Source organism: Petaurus breviceps, unplaced genomic scaffold (genome assembly GCF_028583685.1).
Source record: "Petaurus breviceps papuanus isolate PSGF00001 unplaced genomic scaffold, PetGlider_PUasm1.0 37, whole genome shotgun sequence".
NCBI lineage: Eukaryota > Metazoa > Chordata > Mammalia > Diprotodontia > Petauridae > Petaurus > Petaurus breviceps.
The window spans coordinates 90,005,639-90,030,347 of record NW_027186296.1 but is presented as its reverse complement, the minus strand read 5'-3'; the positions used below and the strand labels follow the sequence as shown (position 1 = coordinate 90,030,347).

Sequence of the window (24,709 nt, the reverse complement as noted above, 5' to 3'; positions counted from 1 at the left end):
AGGGTATCCAGAAGAATGTGATCAATAGTCTCAAATACTGTAGAAAAGTCAAGAAGGATAAGGATGGAGAAAAGGCAGTTAGATTTGGCAATCAAGAGCTCACTAGAAACTTTGGACAGAGTGGTTTCAAATTTTAAAAAGCACCACCACATTGCTTTGTGGTTACAAAACACTCAACATTCATTTTTAAAAAATTGATTTCTAAAACAAGCCATTGAGTGGACCAAAAAGAGCTTCCTAAAAATGTGGGTATGATTTGGACCATGTCACCCCCCATTCAATAAACTCCAGGGATTCCATACTACCTCTGGATCAAATATAAAATCCTCTGTCTGCCTTTTAAAGCCCTGCATAACCTGGTCCCTTCCTATCTTTCCAGTTTCCTTGCACTCTACCCCCCTCCATATACTCGATGACCCAGTGACATCGGCCTCCTTGCTGCTCCTCACACAAAACACTCTAACTCCTGATTCAATGCCTCCCAGGGTTGTGGTCTTTGCCTTGAATAATCTCCTTCCTCACTTCTTCTTCCTGGTTTTCCTCAAATCTTCTTCAAGTCTTGGCTAAAATCCCTCCTTCAGTAAGAAGCCTTTCCCAGTCCCCTCAATGCCAATGCCCTTGGTGTAAGATTATATCCATGTTGTCCCGTATAGATCTGGTATGCAATTAGATCTTTGCATTTCATCTCCCCCATTAGCATGACAGCTCCAGGAGGGCAGGAACTCTTTTTTTTGCCTCTCTACATATCTAGCACTCAGCATAGTGCCTGACACATGGTAAATGTTCAACAAAATCTTGTTGATTTGGTAGATCACACTCAAATTGACCATAACTTCCTCTAGCTCTGACCCTCTTCTCCCTATATGATATATAACTTACATTGACTGTAGGCCTGCAGGCTGCACACACCCTAAAGACTGAAAGTATATTGACCATATAGTTTATTTCTACAGAAGGGAGGAGAAAGACATCATAGCTGTGAGCTCAGGCTCAGAACTCAGAGGCTAACATGGATGCAGTCTGCAGCTAGGGACCCAAAGGCACGTGTTACTTGTGACCAGAAACAATCATTTCCATTTTGAAATGTCTCAATGTAGGTGAATGGATCACCTTGCCCTCCATCACAGTTCCATGACATGGATTTATTCATAAGAATTCGGAAGCACAAGGCATTCCAGAGAAGGCACCCACAAAGACACTAGCAAACTAAACAAAATTAGAGGGAGTGATCTGGTTGGACTTTGCAATGCTCTCCAACAAGCTGCTGCTTCCAAAACATCTGTTATAGATCAGTCAGGACGGATGGTTAGGAGAACAAATACTTACCACAATTGGCCTCCCCTCCAAATCCAATGGGACAGAGACAATGGTACTTATCTAATGCCTCTAGAATGCATGTGCCTCCATTCTGGCAGGGCTGGGAATCACAAGGATCTGTCAGGCAGAGTTTGCAGAAAGAAATTTGCATTAACCAAAAACCAGATTAGTCAAAGGCAAAGTGGTGGTATGGCATGGGGTTGAAAATTGGATCTCAGATCTTAAGCCAGGACCACCAATAGTTTGCTGCACTAATCAAAAGCAAGCACTCTAAGTGACATTAGTTAGTGAGACTGTAGTATAGTGGAGAAAGTGCTGTCTTTGGAAGCTGTCTGTGGGCAAATTACTTAACCTCTCTGGGGCTGAGTTTCCTCATCTGTATATGGCCTTTATGATCCTATGATCTCCATCTGTTGCATGGAAACATTTTCTCAGGTCAGTGAATGACTCTAATGTTTATAGCAAGTAAGAACAAATAGCTAATTAATCAACAAATCCAGTCTATCTGTAGTTCTGTTGCTGAATAATAATTTGTCAGAATAAGTAAAGCCCTACACATCTTAATTATAGTATGGGAGAGGATGTTGATTGAACCTGGAGCCTGCTGTGAAATTTAAGGCTGGGGAAATTCAAACATGTTTTTGTTGGTTTATAGGAACTATTGGCTTTAAATGAAGCTAGCTCTTTTCACTTAAAACAAGACGTAGTTTTGGACAAGACTGGCATAGAATGAATCCTGAAAATCATTTTCCTCACTTGATGTTGAGATACAACTCAACATTTGGTTTTGAGCTTTGACAAGGATAAAGAGTTAAATGGCACAAGGTCTATAATGTCACATTCAATATCACTGCAATTTGTTCCCAAGATATTGGCTGGAAGGGTCCTCAACTTTTAAATGCAATCTTTCCAAAGGCATAAGAATAGGACTAGACCTGTGATTTCACTGATGTTATGCTGGTGTAGGAAAGCTCTTTCCTAATGCAAGGCAATGTCTTCTCTGCAATTTATAGTCTGAGATACCTAAATCATTTAGAGCATAAGTGACTTGTCTAAGGTCATGTATGCATCTAGAATGTGTTGGGGATGGGCCTTGAACCCAAGTAGTCCTGGCTTTGATTCCAGCTCCTTACCTACCATGATTCTTCTCAATCATTCCAAAAGGCCTTCAAATTAGAGGTGTGGTATCAATAACAAGCCAAGTCTATTTAAACATGAAATATTATACAGTTAACCCTTCTACAATGTGAGTTTCCCCATCGTGGTTTCGACATACCATGGGTGAGCATAATAAATTAAATGGAGGGGTGGACAGGTGGTGCAGTGAGTAAGAGTGCCGACCCTGGAGTCGGGAGACCCGGGATTGCTTCTGGACTCAGATACTTAACACCCACACAAAATAACTGTCCTTGTAACCTTGAGCAAGTTACTTAACCCCAATTGCTTTAAAAAAAAGAAATTAAATGGAAATTTTGTGGGAATTTTGAAGAAGCTGCAAATGACTTGTGAAGGTGAGCAGATGACATAACACCTATGACCAAATACTTAACCTAAATTTTACAATAAGGTACTGTAAACACCCCCATAAAAGAAAAAAATTCAGACTTCTCTGGTACAAAAGGGTCAAAAATTTTTATTTGGATTTTCCAGATCGTGGAGGGCCTGTGTTAGGGTCTGTGCCCCTAACCTCTGAAATGTGGAAGGGATATCTGTACATGCAATCATAGCCTCTATGAAAGCAGAATCCATTCTAAAGCACTCAGTCCCAGATAAGAACTCAGCTATCAACTCCTAGGACTAGGGGCTTGGGTAATTGTATAATCCTGGAGAGAAAACAGACACACTTATAGCATCCAAGCACTGCCTGCCCTAGGCTGTTTTCAAGGGCTCTTTTGCCAAAATGCCCAAACAAAAGGTCACTCAGAAAATCATACCTGGACATACTGTTCGGTAGCATGTGGCTGGGTGAGTTATGAAAACTTTCTTCCAGCTAAAAAAAAAGAAAAAGTATAGGACTTAATTCAATTCAATTCAGCTATTGTTAAATACCTGCTATATGCCAGGGACTGTACTATGTCCTGAAAATATAAAGACAAAATTTGCAATATAATTGGAAATATTCAGGAGCTCACATCTGCAGAAGGTACAAAATATACTCAGGTGAATGAAGATATAATCATTTGAGGAAAGAGAATTACCATCTTGACTGGTGGGGGCAGGGGTACAGGGAGGATGGGGAAAGGCTTCTATAGATAAAGGAGGAGTACCCAATACAAAAGAAACAGCCTGGGCAAGGGCATAGAGAAGAAGTTTGGGAGATAGTGGTACAGTATGCCCGAAACAAAGATTACATGAAGAGGGAACTTCATGATCTTAAAAGATCGTGAGAGACTTTATTCTGCAGAATTCTAGGAGCCACTGAAGGCCTCTGAGCAAGTAAATGGGACAGTCCATGTGAGTTTTAGAAATTTTTATTTAGCAGCTATGTGAAGCCTGAATTGGAGAGGGGAGAGATTGAAAGGAGGGAGGCCAACTAGGAGGCAATTACAAGCCAAGTCTATTTAAACATGAAATATTATACAGTTAACCCTTCTACAATGTGAGTTTCCCCATCGTGGTTTCGACATACCATGGGTGAGCATAATAAATTAAATGGAGGGGTGGACAGGTGGTGCAGTGAGTAAGAGTGCCAACCCTGGATGGTGGTGAAGATCTGAATGAAGGTGAAGTGAAGAGTCTTGGAAAGGTGATAAGGATGCTGGAAGCAGATCTGACAAAATGTGTATTCGATATTGGGGATGAGAGGAAGAGGGGAGAATCAAGGATAACCCTGAAGTTATGAACCTGAGTTCCTGGAAGGATGGTGGTACCTCTCTGAGAAATAAAGAAGTCTAGATGAAGGCTGTAAGTGGGGAAAGAGAGGGGGAGATAAAGAATTGTTTTAGACATGCTGAGTTTGAGATGTGGGATATCCATGTGGAAATGTCCAGCAAGATACCAAAGATAATGATAATTGAATCCAAATGAGTTCATAAGTGAATCTATGGGGAGAGGGAAGAGTGAGATAGAGGGAAAGAGGAAGGCAGTATCAGAGGTGTCCATGACAAAGCCTGATGAAGTCCCACAGTCAGTGGATGGGAGGTGGATGATCCAGCAAAGAAGACTGAGAAGGAAAGGTCAGATAGGTAGAATGAGAGAGCAATGTCACAGAAGTCAATGGAAAATTGCTTCTTGGAGCTGGGCACAGTGGCACACACCCTGCTACTGGGAAGTATGAAGCTGGAGGACCATGTGAGTTTTGGAATTATTTGTGGAAGGGGGCTAAGCCAACTGGGTTTTGAACTAAGTCTGGCACCAATATGATGTGCCCCTAAGCTGGAAGGACGGAGGAAGGAAAAAAGGAAGGAAGGGAGAGAGGAAAGGAGGGAAGGGGAAAGGAGAGGAGAGAAGAGGAAAGGAAGAAGGAAGGAAGAAATGAGGGAAGGAAGGAAGGAAAGAAAGAAAGAAGGATGGAAGGAAAGAAGGAAGGAAGGAAGAAAAGAAAGAAGGAAGGATGGATGGAAGGAAGGAAAGAAGGAAGGAAGGAAGGAAGGAAGGAAGGAAGGAAGGAAGGAAGGAAGGAAGGAAGGAAGGAAGGAAGGAAGGAAGGAAGGAAGGAAGGAAATTACTTCTTAGTCTTTTGGCTAAGATCAAGCCAAAGAAAGAAAAGCTGTTCAAAGATGTCAAAAGTTGCAGAAAGGCCAAGCGAAATGAAGACTTAAGGAAATGCCACCACATTTAGTAGTTAAAGGAAAAATTAAAAAATCAGAAAGAGTGGGAAAGAATAATTGAAGGAGCAAGTCCCTGAAACAAATGGGCGGGGAAGAGAAATGGGCTCAAGGGCATAAGCAGAAGAGTCAGCCTTGACTATCTCTAGAGCATTGGACTTAGAGTCTGAAAAGCCTAGATTCAAATCTCCCCTGGGATACTAGCTGTGTGACATTGAAAAAATGACTTAATCTCTCTGGGCCTCAGTTTACTCATCTATAAAATAAAGGGGGTTTTACTTGATGGCCCCTATGGTCTCCTTTAGCTCTCAATCTATGATCTTCCTTAAAAATCAGGAACATGAGGGGGCGGCCAGGTAGCACAGCAAGTAAGAGCACCGGTTCCAGTGTTGAGAAGACCTGGAGATCGAATCCCGGGCTCACACACTTAGCACCCACCCAGTAACACCTGGCCGTGTAACCTTGAGCAAGTTACTTAACCCCAATTGCTTAGGGGCGGCCAGGTGGCTCAGCGAGTAAGAGCACTGGTTCCAGTGTTGAGAAGACCTGGAGATCGAATCCCGGGCTCAGACACTTAGCACCCACCCAGGTAACCTTGAGCAAGTTACTTAACCCCAATTGCTTAGGGGCGGCCAGGTGGCTCAGCGAGTAAGAGCACCGGCTCCAGTGTCGGCATGACCTGGATCAAATCTGGGCTCAGATACTCAGCACCACACCCAGAAATAACTGGCCTTGTAACCTTGAGCAAGTTACTTAACCCCGATTGCTTCTAAAAAAAACCCAAAACAAAACAGGAACATGAGAATAGAGAATGGGAGGTGAGCTGAGCAGGGAGGAGGTTCTCAAAATGGGGGAAAGGGAAAAGAGAAACTGACTAGAGATGGCTATTATTTTCTCAGTACACTAAGGTAGGAGAGAAAGTGGAGGAGAGATTTGGAAGAGTGACTGTGGGGAGTAAAACAGGTACTGAATGAATGAGGGTGAAATAGGTACTGAATGTAAATGCACCAAGTGTATATAGAACGTTTTCTGTTTTTTTTGTTCACCACAATTCCTTGAAGAGGTTCTGCTTTGTGACAAAGGAATTATGATCTGCCCCAGTGCAGGAGGTATTGAAACTTACCAAATTAAAAATCTTTGAAGAATTAAACACTCTATTATGGCTGGTCAGGGGCAAAGGGACGTCCTACAGCAGGAGGACTCCCTGGCTCATCCCAAGCCAGCCTTTTAGAACTGAAAATAAGTTTGTACTAGTGTAGAATGTGCTTCCAGGAGAAAAAAGTCAAGTTGATTAAGGCTTCAAGGAACTGCTAAAATGTCTGCCAAATTGCCAGCTCATTAAGGATTTTCTCTCCTTTATTTAGGGCTGGGTCCCACAGGTTTCATAAAATTACAAGCCCAAGCAAAGGCAACTATGCATGTCTTTGAAATGGAAAGAATGGAATTTCTTCAGCTGAATGAGGCTCTTGACCTAGTAGGAGAATCTTTATTTCTTCCAAAAGCACTGTCCTCCATACTTAGGGAGGTCACTCTTGACCCTATATCAGAAGAGTTGAATGTTGAGTTGTTTTTCCAGGATCAAGATGGATATACAGGGGTTCATCCCTGATTTCTTGGTCATTCTCTCTTGTGACTCTGTGGCTGGAGTCAGAGAGTGCAGCCCGTGGTCACAGAGTCAAAGACCCACAGACCTTTGGAGCTGAAAGGGACCTTAGAGATCACAGGTTCACAAGATTGGGAGATGGAAGGGACACCCTAATTGAAGTGAACCCCTAATATTATAGATTGGAAAAGTGAACCCCAGAGAGGAAAGGTTAAATAACATGTCCAAAGTCATACAGGGAGTATCAGATTCAGGATTTGAATCTCTCAGTAGCAGAGGCAGGAGAACTTAAAATTAGATTTTTATGCTTCCCAATTCAGTGTTCATGGTTCTATACAAGGCAGCTAGGTGGTACAGTGAATAGAGTGCTAGGTCTAAAGTTGGGAAGACCTGAGTTCAAATCCAACCTCAGACCCTTCTAGCTGTATGACCTTAGACAGTCATTTAACCTTTGTCTGTCTCAGTTTCCTGTTGTGAGGATCAACTGGCACAGTATTATCATTACTATATAAGAAGCAGTCTGAGCTTTGGTAATACCATGCTCTAACAACCAAAACTCCCATCTTCCCCTTCAAAAAAATCCCGAAGCCTGGATGTTATACCACATCTTACTTCAGAGGAACCTCAAGTGTTTGGAGACTTTTACTGCTTATGTTCAAGCTTCTCCTGATGTCACTCTCAAGGCTGAGTGACTTGCCTGATGCCACACTAGTTACTAGTTTAAGTTACTAGTTTAAGACTGGACTTGAAGTCAGAAGAACCTGGGCTCATAGCCCACCTCAGAAATTTATTCTGTAACCCTGAGTCTTAGTCTCCTCATCTGTAAATCTGGGATAACAGCAACCTTCCTCCTGGGGTTGTTATGAGAATCGAATGAGATAATGCTTATGAAGCTTTTTGTGAAGGGTAAGAGAAATGGCAGGTGTTATATAATGAATGTTTATTGCTCAGGTCTCCAGCCTTCTAGTTCAACTAGCCCAAACTAGTTTCACTTACAGGTCTCACCCGGCAGTAAATTAATGAGACATTTCAGCCTGCTAAACATTTTCCTGTATCAACAGAGACCTCTGAATGGCTCTTTCCCACCTGGCCCCATTCCCTGGGCCATGTTCTATTCCCTTCTGCTAAAGGCTCTACTGATGTATTTTTATGGAGAGCAACACTCCATGATTCCTTCTGCCACTGCACCCCATGCACACTGCTTCTTTCAGAATCTAAGCAGAGGAACCATGCACTCCTTGTTCTGGTCCTAGGACCCAAAGAATATAGTGGACTCACCTGTAGAATGGGCAGAGGGATGAAAATACTGCATTGATTTTCTTTGAACCTCTCCAGCACAAAGAGTTCCCAGTGACCTCTCTGATGGTTTCAAGTGTCTTTCGTTCACAAAGGTGAGGCTCAACTCTGCAACCTGGGGTAAACACCCCCAAAACAGATGTCCGGGATTTCACTCTGCTTTCCCCTCATTGTTGATACCAACTACAATGTATAGGTTCCACTCATCTTTAACAACTAATTGTTCACATTTTGGGGAAAAGGTCCTAAGGAAAGTCAAGCGATAGGAAAGGATCATGGCAGGAGGGGAGGGCAGGAGACCCAATAACCTTAGTGCCCTAAGTGGAACTTCCCAACTTTTCTCAGTCAGAAACACATTTATGGACTTGCAAAGATATATCAGGAGGCACCCTGCTACTCTTTCCAATCCAATTATTTTCCAATCCACCCCATCCATCAACTGTTATCACACTGATAGATATGTAGATATATATACAATATGTGTGTACATGTATGTAAACATATGTATATGTGTGCATGCATACATGCACAGAAGCCCTTCTCTTATATCACCACTGTTTCCATTCTCCTACCCCATGGTTGAAAATTAGCAAAGGAGAGTAAGAAAACCTGTTCCTTATCAAATCTGCTATAATAATCCAGCTGAAAAACAGGAGCTAAGAAATAAGGGGGTAATAATTTCCACCCCTCCAAATCTGTCTCCTCAAAAAACAGGGAGGGTGGGGTGGCTAGGTGGCTCAGTGAATAGAGCACCAGCCCTGGAGTCAGAAGGACCTGAGTTCAAATGCGGCCTCAGACACTTAACACACACAAAAAACTAGACATGTGACATTAGGTAAGTCACTTAACCCCAATTGCCCTACCTTCTCCCCACCAAAAAGCAAAAAACAAAAAACAAGGAGAAAAGTCCTACCTACTCACGGATAGGTAAAGTTCCAGGTCTGACACTAAAGTTATTGGGCCCAAAGATAAGCCCAACAAAGTAATGCTACCATCAGCCTAGACTTTGAACCCCAAGCCATCTCCATCTTCAGGTTAAGATAAATACATGAGGCAAGGCTACTTATGGACTGAGCATAGGGGTAGCAGAAACAGGAGGCAAAAACAAAAGAGCATCTTATGGACAAGTCTTCATCTTCTCATCCTTTCCTCTCACAACATTGTCCTCAGAACTCCCAACTCTTTCTCTTCGAGGACCACCTCTGCTCTCTGAAGCCTGAGGCTGTGCAAGCAAGCAGGAAGAGCTTTACCTGGAGCTGTGGCATTGCAGATGGCCAAGCTGGAGAGAGTGCTGTACAAGCCATTGATAGCATCATCCACATGTTCTGCAAACAACATGTGTTGATCCTTGGGTTCACTTGCCAAGGTGTGCAGCTCTGTCCACCTGCCCAGACAGAGAGAAATTAAAACCCCTGTGATCATAAGAGCAGATCCAGGGCCTGAACCATCAAATGATAGGTCATCTCATCCCCATTTTAAGAGTAGAGGTGAGTATGAGTTATCTTATTGAGAATTTTATGTCTTTGGACAGAGAGGTCAGGATTTTTGGACCAGGTAAATTCTCCTCTTAAACAAAGGCTGCCAGATATCTCCCAGAAGAGCTAGACTAGGTATTGATAGTCATTTTCACTCAATTAGTGACAGGCAGAGTGGTATAGAAAATATTGTACTGCATTTGGAGTCAAAGACCTGTGCTCAAACTTGTCCTCAGATACTTATTAGCTGTGTGACCCACAGGGAAGGCATTTAACTTTACTGGATCTAAGCTTTCTCATCTGTTAAGTGAGTGGGTTGGATTCAATAACCTCTAAGACCCCTTCCATCTCCATATCTATGAAACTATGAACTAGTAATTAATTCATCACCATCAATAATTATTCAGTACCCATTACATTCATGGTACTGGCTAGTTCTCTGAGAGAATGTTTACCAAAAAAAATTGCAATGTTGCTATGAAAAGAACACAGGGCTTTGGAGATTGAAAACCTGCATTTGACCTCCCTGGCTTCCTCTAAGTCCCAACTAAAATCCCACCTTCTGTAGGAAGCCTTCCCTAATCCTTCTTAATTCCAATGCCTTCCCACTGTAATTATTTCATATTTATCCTGTAAGTAGCTTGCTTTGTATTTATTTGTTTGCATGTTATCTTCCTCATTAGATTATAAGCTTCTTGAGGTCCTGGACTGTCTTTTGCACTTAGCACAGTGCCTGGCATATAGCAAGCCCTAAATAAATGTTCCCTGAATGAATGAATCATATTCTAACTCTACTGATTAGTAGTGTGGCCTGAGGCAAGAAATGTATTATCTTTGAACCTCCTTTTCTTCATCCAGAAAATGGAGCTGGTATTTGTTCTAACCTCCTTACAGGACAGTTGTTATAATCAAATGAGAATATTTGAAGTAAAAACATTCTGTAACCTTAAAGTACAGCATAAATGTAACTTGTTATTACAGTCTAGTTGGAGAGATGAGTCATACAAAAGAAAAAAAAACTAATAATACAAGGAAGTCTGCGCTAAGCACTTATAGGTAGAGAAATGCCAAGGTGGGTGACTGTCAGTTGGTACCAATATTGGCCAATGAATACGGGGAGACACTTGAGATTTCACAAGCCTAAGGCTACAGACTCCACACACCTGCCAGTTTTCTCCTTCTTCTACTGCTGCCATAACAAGCTGCCTCTTCCTGAGAGTTTCTTACCTTGGGAACCTGACTCCCACAGCAAACACCAGGACTCCCTTTTCCTTCAGCTGCTTGGCAGGAAGGGCAATGTTTCCTTGGGACTTCCCATCAGTGACAATGACAAGGATCTGAGGGATGGAAGAGTTCCTTCCCCCAGGGAAACCTTTGTGGAGAAGGTATTTCAGAGCAAGACCTGTTTCAGTGCTCCCTCCTCTGAAAACACAAAGAAAAAAAAAATTGAGAAGGCCAAGTTGACAAGATAAGGACATTTAAAATTTGTGATATCTCCCATTATTCCTATTCCTCCTATCTGTAGACTTGGGATGACATTGTCCCCACAAAATAACACCATAGGTTGAGCAGTGTGGTGGGGAAAGCCCTGAGACAGTAAGAGGTTCCAGCTCTGCCATGATGTGTAAGACATTGGAGATATTACTTACCTTCTTTGGGCCTCAGTTTCCTCAAATGTAAAATGGATGGGGCTGAAATCTAAGGTTCTGTGGGGATTAAAATTGTCCAACCTACAGTAAAAGACTGAAGCAGAGCTCTGAGCTAATGGCACTTTATTAATGAATCTAATCTAACAAAGTGAACCTCAGATCTTTCTCACAATCTGATACCCCCCTTCTTCCAGGACCTTATTTTTATAATGCTGGATGCCATATTTGATACCTGAACTCCTAAAGAGGCTATACAAAGTACAGAACTCCATTGGTTGGTAGATCTTGCTTTCAAGGGTCAAAAAATGATGCATCAGCTAGAAATGGTATGGGGGAGGTGGGAGGTCTCAGGTTGGGCAAAACATTGGACATCTCCACTAACTCTTCATAAGAGAGTCACTTGCTCATATTGGACAAGAAAGAGAGGTCCAGAGGTCCAAAAATAAATTGAAGGACTTTCCATGTAACTGAGTCACCTCCACCACACCAGGCTTGTTCACCATGACAAGGAAAAACAAGGGTGGAGGGCCTCTCATGAGCTTCCTGTGATTAAGCGAGTGAATTTACAATCTGCAGCTCACAAATCTGGGGCCTAACATACAGAACTTAGAATCATTACCCCTATTAAATTATATCAAACTGATTAATACTGATTAGAATAGAGGAGTCCAAATTAATTGTTTCTCACAGTTCCTTCCAGCTCTAACAAACTATGAATTTATAAGCATGCCTTAGGATTATAGACCTCGGGCTAGAAAGGCCCTCACAGGACATTTATACCAACCCCTTCATTTTACAGATGAGGAAACTGAGACTACGTGAATTGCCCCCAAGTCAAACACACAGCATCAGCAGTAGGATTGGGATTAGAACCAAAATGTTGTGGAACCCCTGAGGAATTATCTTTGCCATACAGGTGAATTTTACAGGTAATTAAAACTGCTTCCTTTCAAATGCTAATTTTTTAAAACTTTAATCATTTTATGCTATCTATCTCCAGAGAAAGAACTGAAAGAGTGTGAGTACAGATTGAAGCATACTTTGTATTTTTCTTGCTGGTTTTTCTTTTGTCTGTGATTTCTTTCACAACGGTAATACATTTTGTATGACCATACACGTATAGCTTATATCAAGTTGCTTACTTTCTCAATAGGGAGGTAGGGGGAGGGAGAAAATTTAGAATTCAAAATTTTTTTAAAATATTGTAAGCTGCTTGCGGTCAGGAATTCTGTTTATATTTGTGTTCCCAGTGTTTAGCACAGTGCCTGGCACATAATGTTTTTTGACTATTAAATTTAAAAAAAAATCATTTTATATGGAAATCTCCCTCAAGCACATCATATGCTTCCCTGGCTTATTGAACAGAATATGATGAATAAATTTAACTTTCCCATGATGACATTGCTATCACTTTTTTAAAATGTGTAGTACCATAGTCCTGTGGAGGGATGTATTGCCTACTACTGCCTTTTTAGTATTTCTCTCTCCCTCATGATTATCAGGCTATCAGCTATCACTTTTTTTTTTCTGCTTTTTAGAGGGGGGAGGGCAGGGCAAGTGGAGTTAAGCAACTTGTCCAAGGTCACACGGCTAGTGTTAAGTGTCTGAGGCTGGATTTGAACTCAGGTCCTCCTGACTCCAGGGCCGGTGCTCTGTTCACTGCACCACCTAGCTGCCCCTCAGCTATCACTTCTACTACTAACATTGCACTTGCTCCTGATGCCTCAATCCCTCCTGCCTCACAACCAATGTGTGCCCTGCCCCCCATCCTGCAGTTTGACACTTCTAATCTATTCCTGGCTAGCAAACCACATGAACGCATTTGTTAAGAACTGAATTAATAAGGCTTTTAGTGAGGTTCTCAGAAACAAATACTTGTGTTTAGTACAGGCTTTTTTTTTTTAAGCAATTGGGGTTAAGTAACTTGCTCAAGGTTACACGGCCAGTTATTTCTGGATGTGGTGCTAAGTATCTGAGCCCAGATTTGATCCCCAGGTCATTCCGACACCGGGGCCAGTGCTCTTACTCACTGAGCCACCGGGTGTCCCTAAGCAATTGGGGTTAAGTAACTTGCTCAAGGTTACACAGCTAGGTGTTTCTGGGTTAGTGCTAAGTGACTAAGCCCGGATTTGATCCCCAGGTCATCCCGACTCTGCGGCCAGTGCTCTTACTCACTGTGCTACCTGACCACCCGTAGTACAGACTTTATGTAAACTCTTTCAAGAGCTTGCAAGCCCTTTCTGCTTGCTAATGAGCTCAAGGCTATGTTCTATCAGTGTACTTACTATGAGTTTGAGTCAACTCTAACCCAGACATTGCATATATTTGGGGAAGACTATGCCCCAGGTTTATATGGGAAATGCATTGTAGCTACTGTTTTTATCTTGCCATCTTAGTAAAGGCCTTTTCTAAAGATAATTATGTCTTCCAGCTGGTATTTAATGGAATGCAGATCAATGGAATTCAGATTTCCAGGGTTAGAACCTCGGAGTCAAAGGTACACTTTGAAGACCCAACATACAAGGACGTATGCAAGTTGGGGAGCATGCTAGAGGGAATATTACACATTTATGGCAAGAATATCAATATGGATATAATTTCTTTTAGTAGCATGCCAAATGACCAGTTATACTAAGATTTCAATTTAGAGTGTCAGCCATTACATGACACACGTATTCTTAAAACTGTGTAATTCTTTAAAAACAACAATAAAACCTCCCTTATTCCTCTTTTCTGCCACTCAACTACTATTGCTTTAGAAATAGAAGCGTATTTTTATCTATTTCCTTGGTTGTGATGATCAAAGAATTAATCACTCAGTAGCCAAAGCACTAATGATGATCCACTCCATCCTTAGCTAAACTGGTCCTCAGCTAAGAGACATGATCAGGTGCAAGGACTGTATTTAAAGTGTTTCCATTTTGGTACAAACTGTGAGGCATTGGTATAGACCTAGGAAATAATGCTGTCTTTCTGGAGTTAGCAAGAAGGAAGTAAGGTGTGGCACAAAAGGACAGGACTTAGAATTGAGAGACCTGAATCTTAATCCTGTCTCTGATACGAGCAACATGAGACAGTTTAACCTCTTTGAGCTTTTGTTTCCTCATCTGTAAAATGGGCATATTTTCCCTGCCTTATCATCGGGGTATGGTGGAAGAAATGGTTTGCAAACCTTATGGCACCATAGAAACGGGTCACTGTTTTTGATTTATTTGCCATTAAGCTGTCACTCAAAGGCACTAACTGATCTTGTCACAAATTGCATATTCCAAGTATTCTACAAGGCCATCTTTGACTATAGTTGATACCAAAATTAATCTAAGCCATTATGGTCTCCATGATGGCAACTGTTCTCAACAAGCCTTATGTAGTTGGAAAGATAGTTCTCACAAACTCTGGATTCTTGAATGACAATCTATTCTCTAATTTATAAATTACTCTTTAGCTTTCTTCTCACTTAAACCCAAAAAAACCCATAGCTCTAAGAGCTAAAAACTTGCTAATGTCGCCTTTTGTGACATAGGCTGCTATACATATGTCCTGGCTATGACTGGACTTCCTAGTGACCTCAGTCAAAGTAGTTAATTCCAAGTCATTGTTTCAGGACCTAGTCAAGGCTTGCTTACTCTACTGAAAGAATTCATATTCATGATTGTAGATGTATAGCCTATATCAGATTGTAGACTGTTTTGGGGAGGGAGGAGTAAAGGAAGGGGGAGAAATTTTAGAACTCAAAATCTTATAGAAGCGACTGTTGAAAACTAAAAACAAACAAATAAAAATTTAAAAATTAATAAAAGATTAAAGAAAAGAGTTCATCTCCTTTGTTTGCTTGCCCATGACTTCCCAGCCCAGTCTCAATCACTAGAGCTAAAAATAAAAAGTACTTACTATCCATCTCTTTGTTCTTATTTTTTATAATTCATTTTCCATTGCAATTGGGCTTTTTAAGAAATTCTTTTTTGTTTGAACACCTGCCAAAGGATGCCTTTTATCTGATCTCCCCTGTGGATTCTAGCCTCCTTCTCCATATCCGCTCACTTGTGGCTAAGGCACAATTTCAGGGATCTGAGGGTCAAGTAAGCAGACTTCCCAACCCTTCTGATCCAAATGGAGGAGGCAGACTTTCCCACTTGTGCTCCATTATCCAGCACATCTCCCTACACCATCATCTACTTCCGTATCTAAAAGCGAAACCATATGGATGCTGCTGGTTGACCAGGGTTAAACATGGAAGGGTAGACCAAAGAAATCTGGATACAGAGGAAACTCAAAGGCAGCTCCCCAAATTTAAAGGACTTCACCTCGTACCAGAGCAGTGCCATCATGAGATACCTGGGTCATAAGCTCAGGCTGCAGAGGAAGGACTCTTGAGAAGCTACTGTGGCAAATGATGGGATAGAGGCCTGCTCCCCTCTCCTAGTAGAATTATGAAGAGGGATAAGAGCAATATGACAAGGCATTCCCCCACCAGCTGAAGGCTTTTGGGACCCTATTGGCCCAGAGCCAGAGCAATGCCTTCATCATGGGGAACCAAATCTCTTTTACTAATTACAACTTGCTGGACTTCCTGCTGACTCACCAAACCCTGAAGCCCAGCTGCCTGGATGCCTGCCCCTGATTCTCTGCCTGTGGAGCCCAGTTCTCTTTCTGGTTGAAGCTCAAGGCCTTCCTGGCCTCAGCCCAGAACACTGATCTCCCCATCAATGACAACGGTAAACAACGAGGGGCTTGTCCCTGCCTCCTCATAAACAATAAAGGCTTTAAAACATGTATGAGTTTGGGACAGACAGGTAGCACAGTGAGTAAGAGCACTGGCTCCAGTGTCAGGATGACCTGGGGATCAAATCTAGGCTCAGATACTTGGCACCACACCCAGAAATAACTGGCCGTGTAACCTTGAGCAAGTTACTTAACCCCGATTGCTTTAAAAAAACAAAACAAACAAACAAAAAAAACCAAACCATGTATGAGGCAATACAGGGCAGTGAGGTAAAAGTCAAATAGAAACAGAAGTCACTAAACCTTACCTAAGGATCCCTGCAGCTCCATATTAAGTTAGAAAACCACATGCATATATTAAAATTAGATAGGAGCTATATTTTCATCTGGTTTGGGTAGCACTCAGGAGTGCCAGGGGCCACTTGCAGCCTATGGGCCATGTGTCTGACACCTCTAACTTAGGCGACTGAATGTCAGACTTCAAATCAGGAAAGCCTGGATTTGAATCTAACCTCAGACAATTACTGTGTGACCTTCAGCAAGTCATTTAATTACTCTCAGATTCAATTTTTTCATCTGAAAAATGGGTATAATGATAATGGCACTTAACTCAAAGGTTGTTATGAGGATCAAAAAAGATACCATATATAAAGTACTTCCCAACCCTTAAAATGTGATAGAAAAAGTCAGTTTTTGTGATTTGTTTTTAAACTGGTTGTATGCTATACCAGTACAGTCCTTTTACCACTTGGATGGTCTTTGCAAAGCAAAGTAGTAATAATAACTGACATGTACATATTGGTTTAAAGTTTCCAAGGAGCTCAACATATGTGATCTTGTTTGAGCCTTTTAACACTATGAGGTAGTTGATGTGAGCATTATTGCTTCCATTTTACAGACTAGGAAACTGAGGCTCAGGGAGATTCAATTACTTTCTCACAGTAACAGCAAATGGCAGAGGGAAGGTTTGAACCCACTCCAAGTTCATCACTCTGAAATGCCATTACTATGTTGTCCCCACCAACCAAAGTGAACCAAGGAGTTTTGGCAAATATTGTCTGGTATAGGTTCTGCTTAATTGGTGATGGGGTTTCTGACTTTAGAATCTGGTATCATTCAGCCTGGAAGCCCTGGGGGAGGGGTGCGATAGGGATGAGGGGGTGCAGAGACAGGACCAAAATTGAAGTATTTATTTGCTTTTTAAGGGTCTGAATTTATTTAAAATTGAAGACACACCTTTGGGTATTGTTTTTATAGAATTTGATTGTAATGCATCCTTACATATATATATATATATATTTTTTTTTTAAACCAATGTCATGATAACCCCTTAGGATGGGAGTTCTTTACCTGGATGAAGATTTGAAAAATATGAATTTTAGTAACTATTTCAGTACATTTGGTTATTACCTTTCTAACCCTATACATTTTATTTAATGCCTTAAATACTTTACTCTGAGATGAGCTCTACTAGATTGATAAAGGAGTCCATGACACTCAAAAGTTCTAGGACGTCACCCTTTCAAAGGCTAATGCTCTGGGTCTCAGAAGAAAATACTCTTCTAAGGGGAATATAGACATTTGTCAGTTCTCAGAGGGGGTGTGGCAGGGTGGCCAACAGAGTGGCACACCTGGCAATGAGAAAAGCTTGGTACAAATCCCACCTCCAAACATTTACTAGCCATGTGGAGATCGCCAAGTCCTTGCTGAGGCTAATGGATACTAAAACCAGTCCTTGTTAGTCCCTCATAGAGCTGTCTGGAGGTTCATATGAACCACCTAAATAAAGCTATTTGCAAACTCTAAAGAACAATATAAATTATCAGCTATTGTTAGTTTCATTGTAACTATGGAAGATTAAAAGTTACACATCCTTTTGTTAATTCAGATTCCTACATGGAAATGCTGGCCTCACTAGCTTTTGGCCACTAGTCTCTGCGGGGTACAGCTGCTCAGGGGCCCTTCCTGGTCTTGAATAGAGATCACTGAGATCATCAGCATTTAAAAGTCCATTTCACATCAAAGGGACTCACAGTGTCGGGGTTATCTCCAGCCCCTGAGATTTCTTTTTCCCTAGAAGAAAGATAAACTAATATTTTCTGCCCCCCTCCCCGCCAGAATTATTTGATCCAGTCAAACATTTAAACCTTTCATCTCTAAGAGGGATAAATAACCAGTGCAGAGGTCATCATTTTGTCAACATTTTTTTGTCCTGATTCATAACATTTCATCATGATGCTAAGCGCCAGACTTCTGGCCTCATTTTCAGTGTCCCCCAGGACCCCTAACAGTGGTCAAAAATAAGTCACTATTGCCTTCAATAACCTTTGTAGACTACGTGAAGTGATATGGTGAACATATAGAATCTGTTCAGGCCCTACCCCTTACCTCCAACAGAGGACAGAGACCACAGATTTGTTCAAACATCTTAAAGATCTCTGCTTTTTACAGAAAAGGGTCCCTACCACCACTAGTGGCTCTGAATTAGCACAATCTTAACATTTTTATTTTTTAAAATGTTTTTAAAAGCACTCTGCTACCTTTAGTTGGAAGTCAGTATGGGGTAGTGTGGGCAGCTGGGAGGTCCAGTAGATAGAGTGCCAGCCCTGGAGTCAGGAGGTTGTTGTTCAGTTGTGCCTAATTCTTTGTGACCCCATTCAGGGTTTTCTTGGCAGAGACACTAGAGTGGTTTGCCATTTTCTTCTCCAGATCATTTTACAGATGAGGAAACTGTGGCAAACAGGTTTAAGTGACTTGCATAGGGTCACACAGCTAGTAAGTGTCCAAGACTGGATTTGAACTCAGGAAGACAAATCTTCTTGACTCCAGGCCCAACACTCTATCCACTGTGCCACCTAACTGCCCAGAAGTCAGGAGGCCTAAGTTCATATCTGGCTTGAGTCACTTATTAGCTATGGGACCCTGGGTAAGTCACTTAACCCTGTTTGTTTCAGTTCCTCATCTGGAAAATGAACCAGAGAAAGAAATGGCAAATCTCTCCAGTATCTTTGCCAAGAAAACCCCAAACGGGGTCACAGAGAGCTGGACACAACTGAAACAGCTCAACAACATGAGATAATGCAGAATTGTCAGCTACACTGGCTGCCTCCAAAATTTCTGAATTGGGAAATGTTTAATGAAATAAATAAAAACACAACATAGATGATGTTATTTGTAGTTTTCTAAGTGAGTATTTGGCTGGGCAGGGATCGATTTCTATTTGAGTTTGCCACCATTGGTGGTACAGTAGAAGGAGAGATGGCTTCAGAGTCTAAAAGACCTGAGTTCAAGATCCAGCTTTGGGAGGTGGAGCCAAGATGGCCGAGTAGACACAGGACCTCTGCTCAGCTCCAGCTCCCACCACCTCTAATACATATAAAAAATGACTCTAAACAAACTTTAGAGCTGCAGAACCCACAACGTGACAGAGAGAGACAAATATCCGGCTGAAGGCAGGCCTACAGGCCAACAGGAAGGGCTTATTGCATGGAGCTGGGAGCTGAGTGCAGTCCCTCATGAGCGCTGGTTCCAGCCCCAGGGCATCCCTACCAGTGGCAGCCACAGCAGACTTCAGGAGAGTGAATCACCAACAGCTGTGGTGGTTTCCAGACTTCTCAATCCATAAATGCCAAAAAAGAAAGTAAAAGGTCAGTTGGGGACTTTGTTGGAACTGGGTGGAGAAGAGCACAGTCTGGCCCCTGCCCCTGGGGCAAGAAGTGGCAGAGGCACAGCAGTAGCAGTTGCTGCCACATGGCTGCTTCCAGAGCTCCAGCCCTGCAGGATGTAGGCGGACCAAGAGACCATTCAGAGGGTAATTGCTCTTGCTTTTAGATTAACCTGCTTAGATCTGGATTGTGGTCTTGGATGGTGGTCCTGAGGTGTGTGGCCAGTGTGCCAGAGCTAGTGGGGGCTGCAGAGAGGTTGCCCATCTAATAGCTCCAGCAGCTGCAAAAACCCAAGCAATTTGGAACATAGCTTTCTCCATTCTGGAAGCAAAGTTCTACCTTTGCAAAGAGCTAAAAAGTCAAGTAATTGGCTGACAAAATAAGTAAGCAGAGGAAGCACAGACTATAGAATCCATTTTTTGGGACAAAAAAGGATCAAAGCATGGAATGGGAGGAAGACAATGAAGTCAGAACTCCTGCATCAAATGCTTCCAAGAAAAATATGAACTGGTTATGGCCATGGAGGAGCTCAAGAAGGATTTCGAAAATAAAGAGAAGTGGAGGAAAAATTAGGAAGAGAAATGAGAATGATGCAAGAAAATCATGACAAGCAAGTCAACAGCCTGCTAAAGGACACCCAAAAAAATACTGAAGAAAATAACACCTTAAAAATAGATTAACCCAAATGGCAAAAGAGGCCCAAAAAGCCAACAAGGAGAAGAATGCCTTTAAAAAGCCAAATTTGCTAGATGGGGAAGGAATTTCAAAAACACACTGAAGAGAATAATTCCTTCAAAATTAGATTGGAGCAAATGGAACCTAGCTAATGACTTTATGAGAAATCAAGATACTATAAAACAGATCCAAAGAAATGAAAAAATAGAAGGCAATGTGAAATATCTCATTGGAAAAACCACTGACCTGGAAAATAGATCCAAGGAGAGATAATTTAAACATTACTGGACTACTTGAAAACCATGATCAAAAAAAGAGCCTAGACACCATCTTTCAAGCAATTATCAAGCAAAATTGCCCTGATATTCTAGAACTAGAGGGCAAAATAGAAATTGAAAGAATTCACCAATCACCTCTTGAAAAATATCCCAAAGGGGGTGGCTAGGTGGCGCAATGAATAGAGCACTGGTCCTGCAGTCAGGAGGACCTGAGTTCAAATCCAGCCTCAGACACTTGACACACTAGCTGTGTGACTTTGGGCAAGTCACTTAACCCCAAGTGCCCTCCAAAAAGCAAAAAAAAAGATCCCAAAAAGAAAACTCCTAGGAATATTATAGCCAAATTCCAGACTTCTCAGGGCAAGGAGAAAATACTGCAAGCAGTCAGGAAGAAACAATTTGGGTATTGTGGAAACACAATCAGGATAACACAAGACCTAGCAGCTTCTACATTAAGGGATCAAAGGGCTTCGAATATGATATTCCAGAGGTCAAAGGAGCTAGGACTAAAACCAAGAATCACCTACCCAGCAAAACTGAGTATAATACTTCAAGGAAAAATTTGGTCATCCAATGAAATAGAGGATTTTCAAGCATTCTTGATGAAAAAACCAGAGCTGAACAGAAAAATTTGACTTTCAAATAAAAGAAGCAAGAGAAGTATGAAAAGTTAAACAGAACTTATTAAAGTTGAACTATTTACATTCCTACATGGAAAAGTAGTAATTGTAACTCATAAGACTTTTCTCAGTATGACGATAGCTGAAGGGAATATATGTGTGTGTATACATATATATTTGTGTGTGTGTGTATATATGTATATGTGTATATATGTATAGGAGGGTATATGTGTGAATAAATATTTATGTGAGTATGTGCATATGTATGTATATGGATACATAGAAAGAGGACACAGGATGAGTTGAATGTGAAGGGATGATATCTAAAAATAAAATTAAGAGGTGAGAGAAACATATTGAGAGGAGAAAGAGAGAGATAGACTAGGGTAAATTATCTCATATAAAAGAGGCAAGAGAAAATTGTTACAATGGAGGGGGAAAGCCTGAAAGTTGAAAGGGAATGGGTCAACCTTACTCTCATTGAATTTAGCTTAAGGAGGGAATGACAAACACACTTAATTGGGTATCTTACTCTACAGGAAAATAGGGGGGAAGGGGACAAGAGGGGGGGTAATGATAGAAGGGAGGGAAGACTGGGGAAAAGGTAGGTAGAAAAGGCACTTTTGAAAAGGGACAGGATCAAAGGAGAAAAGAGAATAAGTGTGTGTGGGGGGTTAGATATGAAGGAGGGAAATATATTTAGTCTTTCACAATATAATTACTCTGGAAAAGTTTTGCATAACTACACATGTACAACCTATATTGAATTGCTTATCTTCCCAATGGGGTTGGGTAAGGAGGGCAGAAGGGAAAAAAATCTGGAACACAAAGTTTTAAAAACAAATGGGTTTTTTTTAATTGCTTTTTTTACATGCAATTAGGAAATAGATATACAGGCAGTGGGGTATAGAAATCCATCTAGCCCTACTAGAAAGTTAGGGTGAGGAGGATGAGGGAAGATATAAGAGAGAACAGATTGGGGGAAGAGGTATTTAGTAGGCTTGCTATTTTGGGATAGGGGATAGGGAAAAGATGGGGAGAAAAATTTGTAACTTAAAAATCTTGTGGAAATGAATGCTGAAAACTAAAAATAAATAAATAAACTGGAAAAAAAAAAAGATCCACCTTTGATAATTTAATCTTCTATTGCCCCAGGCAACTCTCTCAGACTATAAATCACAAAGTAGGTGTTAATCTGCATTGTAAAGGGAGTATCCTTTTTGGGAGCTCTCTCAAACAGTGAAATCACATGCATATTCCAAAAATAAAAACTTCAGTTATTCTAAAAAAAAAAAAAAAGCCTATTAAGAAGTTAATCTCAATTCTTTTCAACTGGGATTGCCTAACAATGGAAAGAACCCTGGCATGGGAATTAGGAGAGCTGGTCTCTTGTCCCAACTCTGCTACCAACTGCCTGTATGACTCTGGACAAGTCACTTGACCTTTTTTGGACCTCCACATTTTCATATGTAAAATGAGGCTACACTAGATTATTTCTAAAGCACCTCCCCACTCTAGAAGTCTTTGATCCTTGGTGAGGATCAAAATAAAACTTCTAAATTCTCTGGTTGTCAGTCATAAGCTTAATCTAATAAGGGCTATGGTGAGGTAAGGGAACAGACTCTGCCCAATCATATATGATGGTTTGTTAAGGTCCTCTATCATACAATGAGGTTTTTTCCAACTCTAAATTTCAATGGTTCTGTGATATAAGAATAACAAGAGAGACTTCATCAAATGCTTTACTAAAATCTGGGCTAATTATATTCATGATGTTCCCCTGACTGTGAGAAGGAAATAAGGTTAGTGTGCCATGACCTGTTCCTAGCTCTTTGATCATTGTTACCTTTTTTAGACATTCCCTAATCATCCATCTCATTCTGAAATTCTTCCAGGAAAAGTTCAGTGACCTAGAGTATACAGACTCCATTCTCTTCCCTTTTTTCTTTCTTAAAACTGGGACATTTGTCCTTTTCCAATCCGAGGGAGACGAGATGGGGAAAGAAAGGGAGAAGCAGCTACTGTATGCCAGACACTGTGCTTAGCATTTTTTAAAACAAATATTATCTCATTTGATCCTCACAACACTTCAAAGGTGTTGTTATTATCCCCATTTTACAGCTGAGGGAACTGAGGTAAACAGAAGCTAAGCAACCTGTCCAGAGTAACACCTAATAAGTGTCTGAGGTCAAATTTGAACTCAGGTTTCCCTGACTCTAGATCCAGTGCTCTGTGCACTATGGTACCATTTAGCTGAATATAATATATACATGTATGTGCGTGTTTATGTATGTCTATGTGTATGTGTGTTTATGTATACATATATGTGTATATGCATGTGCATGTATGAGTGTATATGTCTATAATGGCAGCTCCTAACCATCCTTAGTCCCCAAAGCTACAACTTTGTAAAACACATACCAGGATGGGGTAAGGTAAAGGGCAGAATCCTTCAAGAGGAGCCATCCTAGAAGATGTCAACATCAAAAACTTGGAGTTATCGAATCATACTTACTTGAAAACTGTTTTCTTGATTTTTTCTTTTACTTCCTCTCGGGTGAAAAATGAATCCAAGGAGAATTCCAACTGAGGAACTGAGCTAAATTGTAATACACCCACTCTGACCTGCAAGGAAAACATTGAACCTGAGTTGATGAAATGGTATCCCAACTCACAACCACCAAATTCATCCCAACATACCCCAAAAGGAGACACAACACTGAGGAGAAAATGGATGGGAAAAGTTGTGTCTGTAATGGGTTTTCACCAAGGGGTTTTTCCCCCAACCCCTTTTTCTATGTATCACAGGCCATTTGGTAGGCTGTAGAGATGGAGAAGCTATACCTGTTTTCAACAGCATGTCTTCACTTGCTAATCACCCACTTATTACAGTCTCCCTCTTTAACAGTCAGCCACACTGCATTCCAGACAGAACACCTCTGGAGCTAGGGGAACATGAACAGTTCCCAAGTCCATAGGTCTCAGGCTGAGAACCAGTTAAGAGTACAAAATGAAACAAAAGCACGGCAGAATCAAAGGACTAATTTGAAGAATGTCAAGGTGGCTGTAGCACAAAGACCCCCAAACAGATTTAGCATCTTCAGGGAGAGGGAAGACATTATATGCTAAAAGTACACAGAACCAGCCTGTACTGAGTTGTAGGAGAGCAATTCTGAGTAAAACCACTTGCTGGGTCCTGGAAACAGTGAAAATGTTTTACATAAGGTGGGCCATCAACATTTAGGTATCCCCTCTATGACTCAAGCCCTCCATCCAATCCTTGGTTATCTAGAATCTCAGAAGAAACAATGTTCCCAGACAACATTCTAGTTGCCTTTCCCTTCAGCAGTCTTCAACTGAGACTTAAGATCTGAAATGGGAAACATTCTTCAGAAATAAACAATGACATTTTCCATTTCACACTTATTTCATCTGCACCAGTATCTAATACCAGGAGTTTTGAGAAAGCTGATCAAAATATTTCACTCAACTAGGCACACTGTAGTAGTCTGGATCAGTTCAGCACATCTGCTTTCCTTTCTAGATGAAGTGAGTACAGGGAAGTAAACATCAAGTATTTTGAGTAATAAGATAATTAAGCCAGTGGGGGGGGGGGGAGGACAGAGAGGGGAGGAGAGAGGG

At 41.3% G+C, this 24,709-nt stretch overlaps 1 protein-coding gene across 1 annotated transcript in view; it reads right to left on the bottom strand.

Moving 5' to 3' along the window:
- The window catches only part of VWA2 (von Willebrand factor A domain containing 2), a 61,626-nt gene that overhangs the window by 8,042 nt on the left and 28,875 nt on the right, over positions 1-24,709 (bottom strand). Inside the window, exons 4-9 of the mRNA XM_069097398.1 lie at positions 23,583-23,817; positions 10,686-10,880; positions 9,234-9,367; positions 7,966-8,098; positions 3,252-3,307; positions 1,327-1,434 (exon numbers count right to left, since the gene is read on the bottom strand). Of these exons, the coding sequence (XP_068953499.1) occupies positions 1,327-1,434; positions 3,252-3,307; positions 7,966-8,098; positions 9,234-9,367; positions 10,686-10,880; positions 23,583-23,817 (861 nt within the window). The remainder of the gene's footprint in view (positions 1-1,326; positions 1,435-3,251; positions 3,308-7,965; positions 8,099-9,233; positions 9,368-10,685; positions 10,881-23,582; positions 23,818-24,709) is intronic.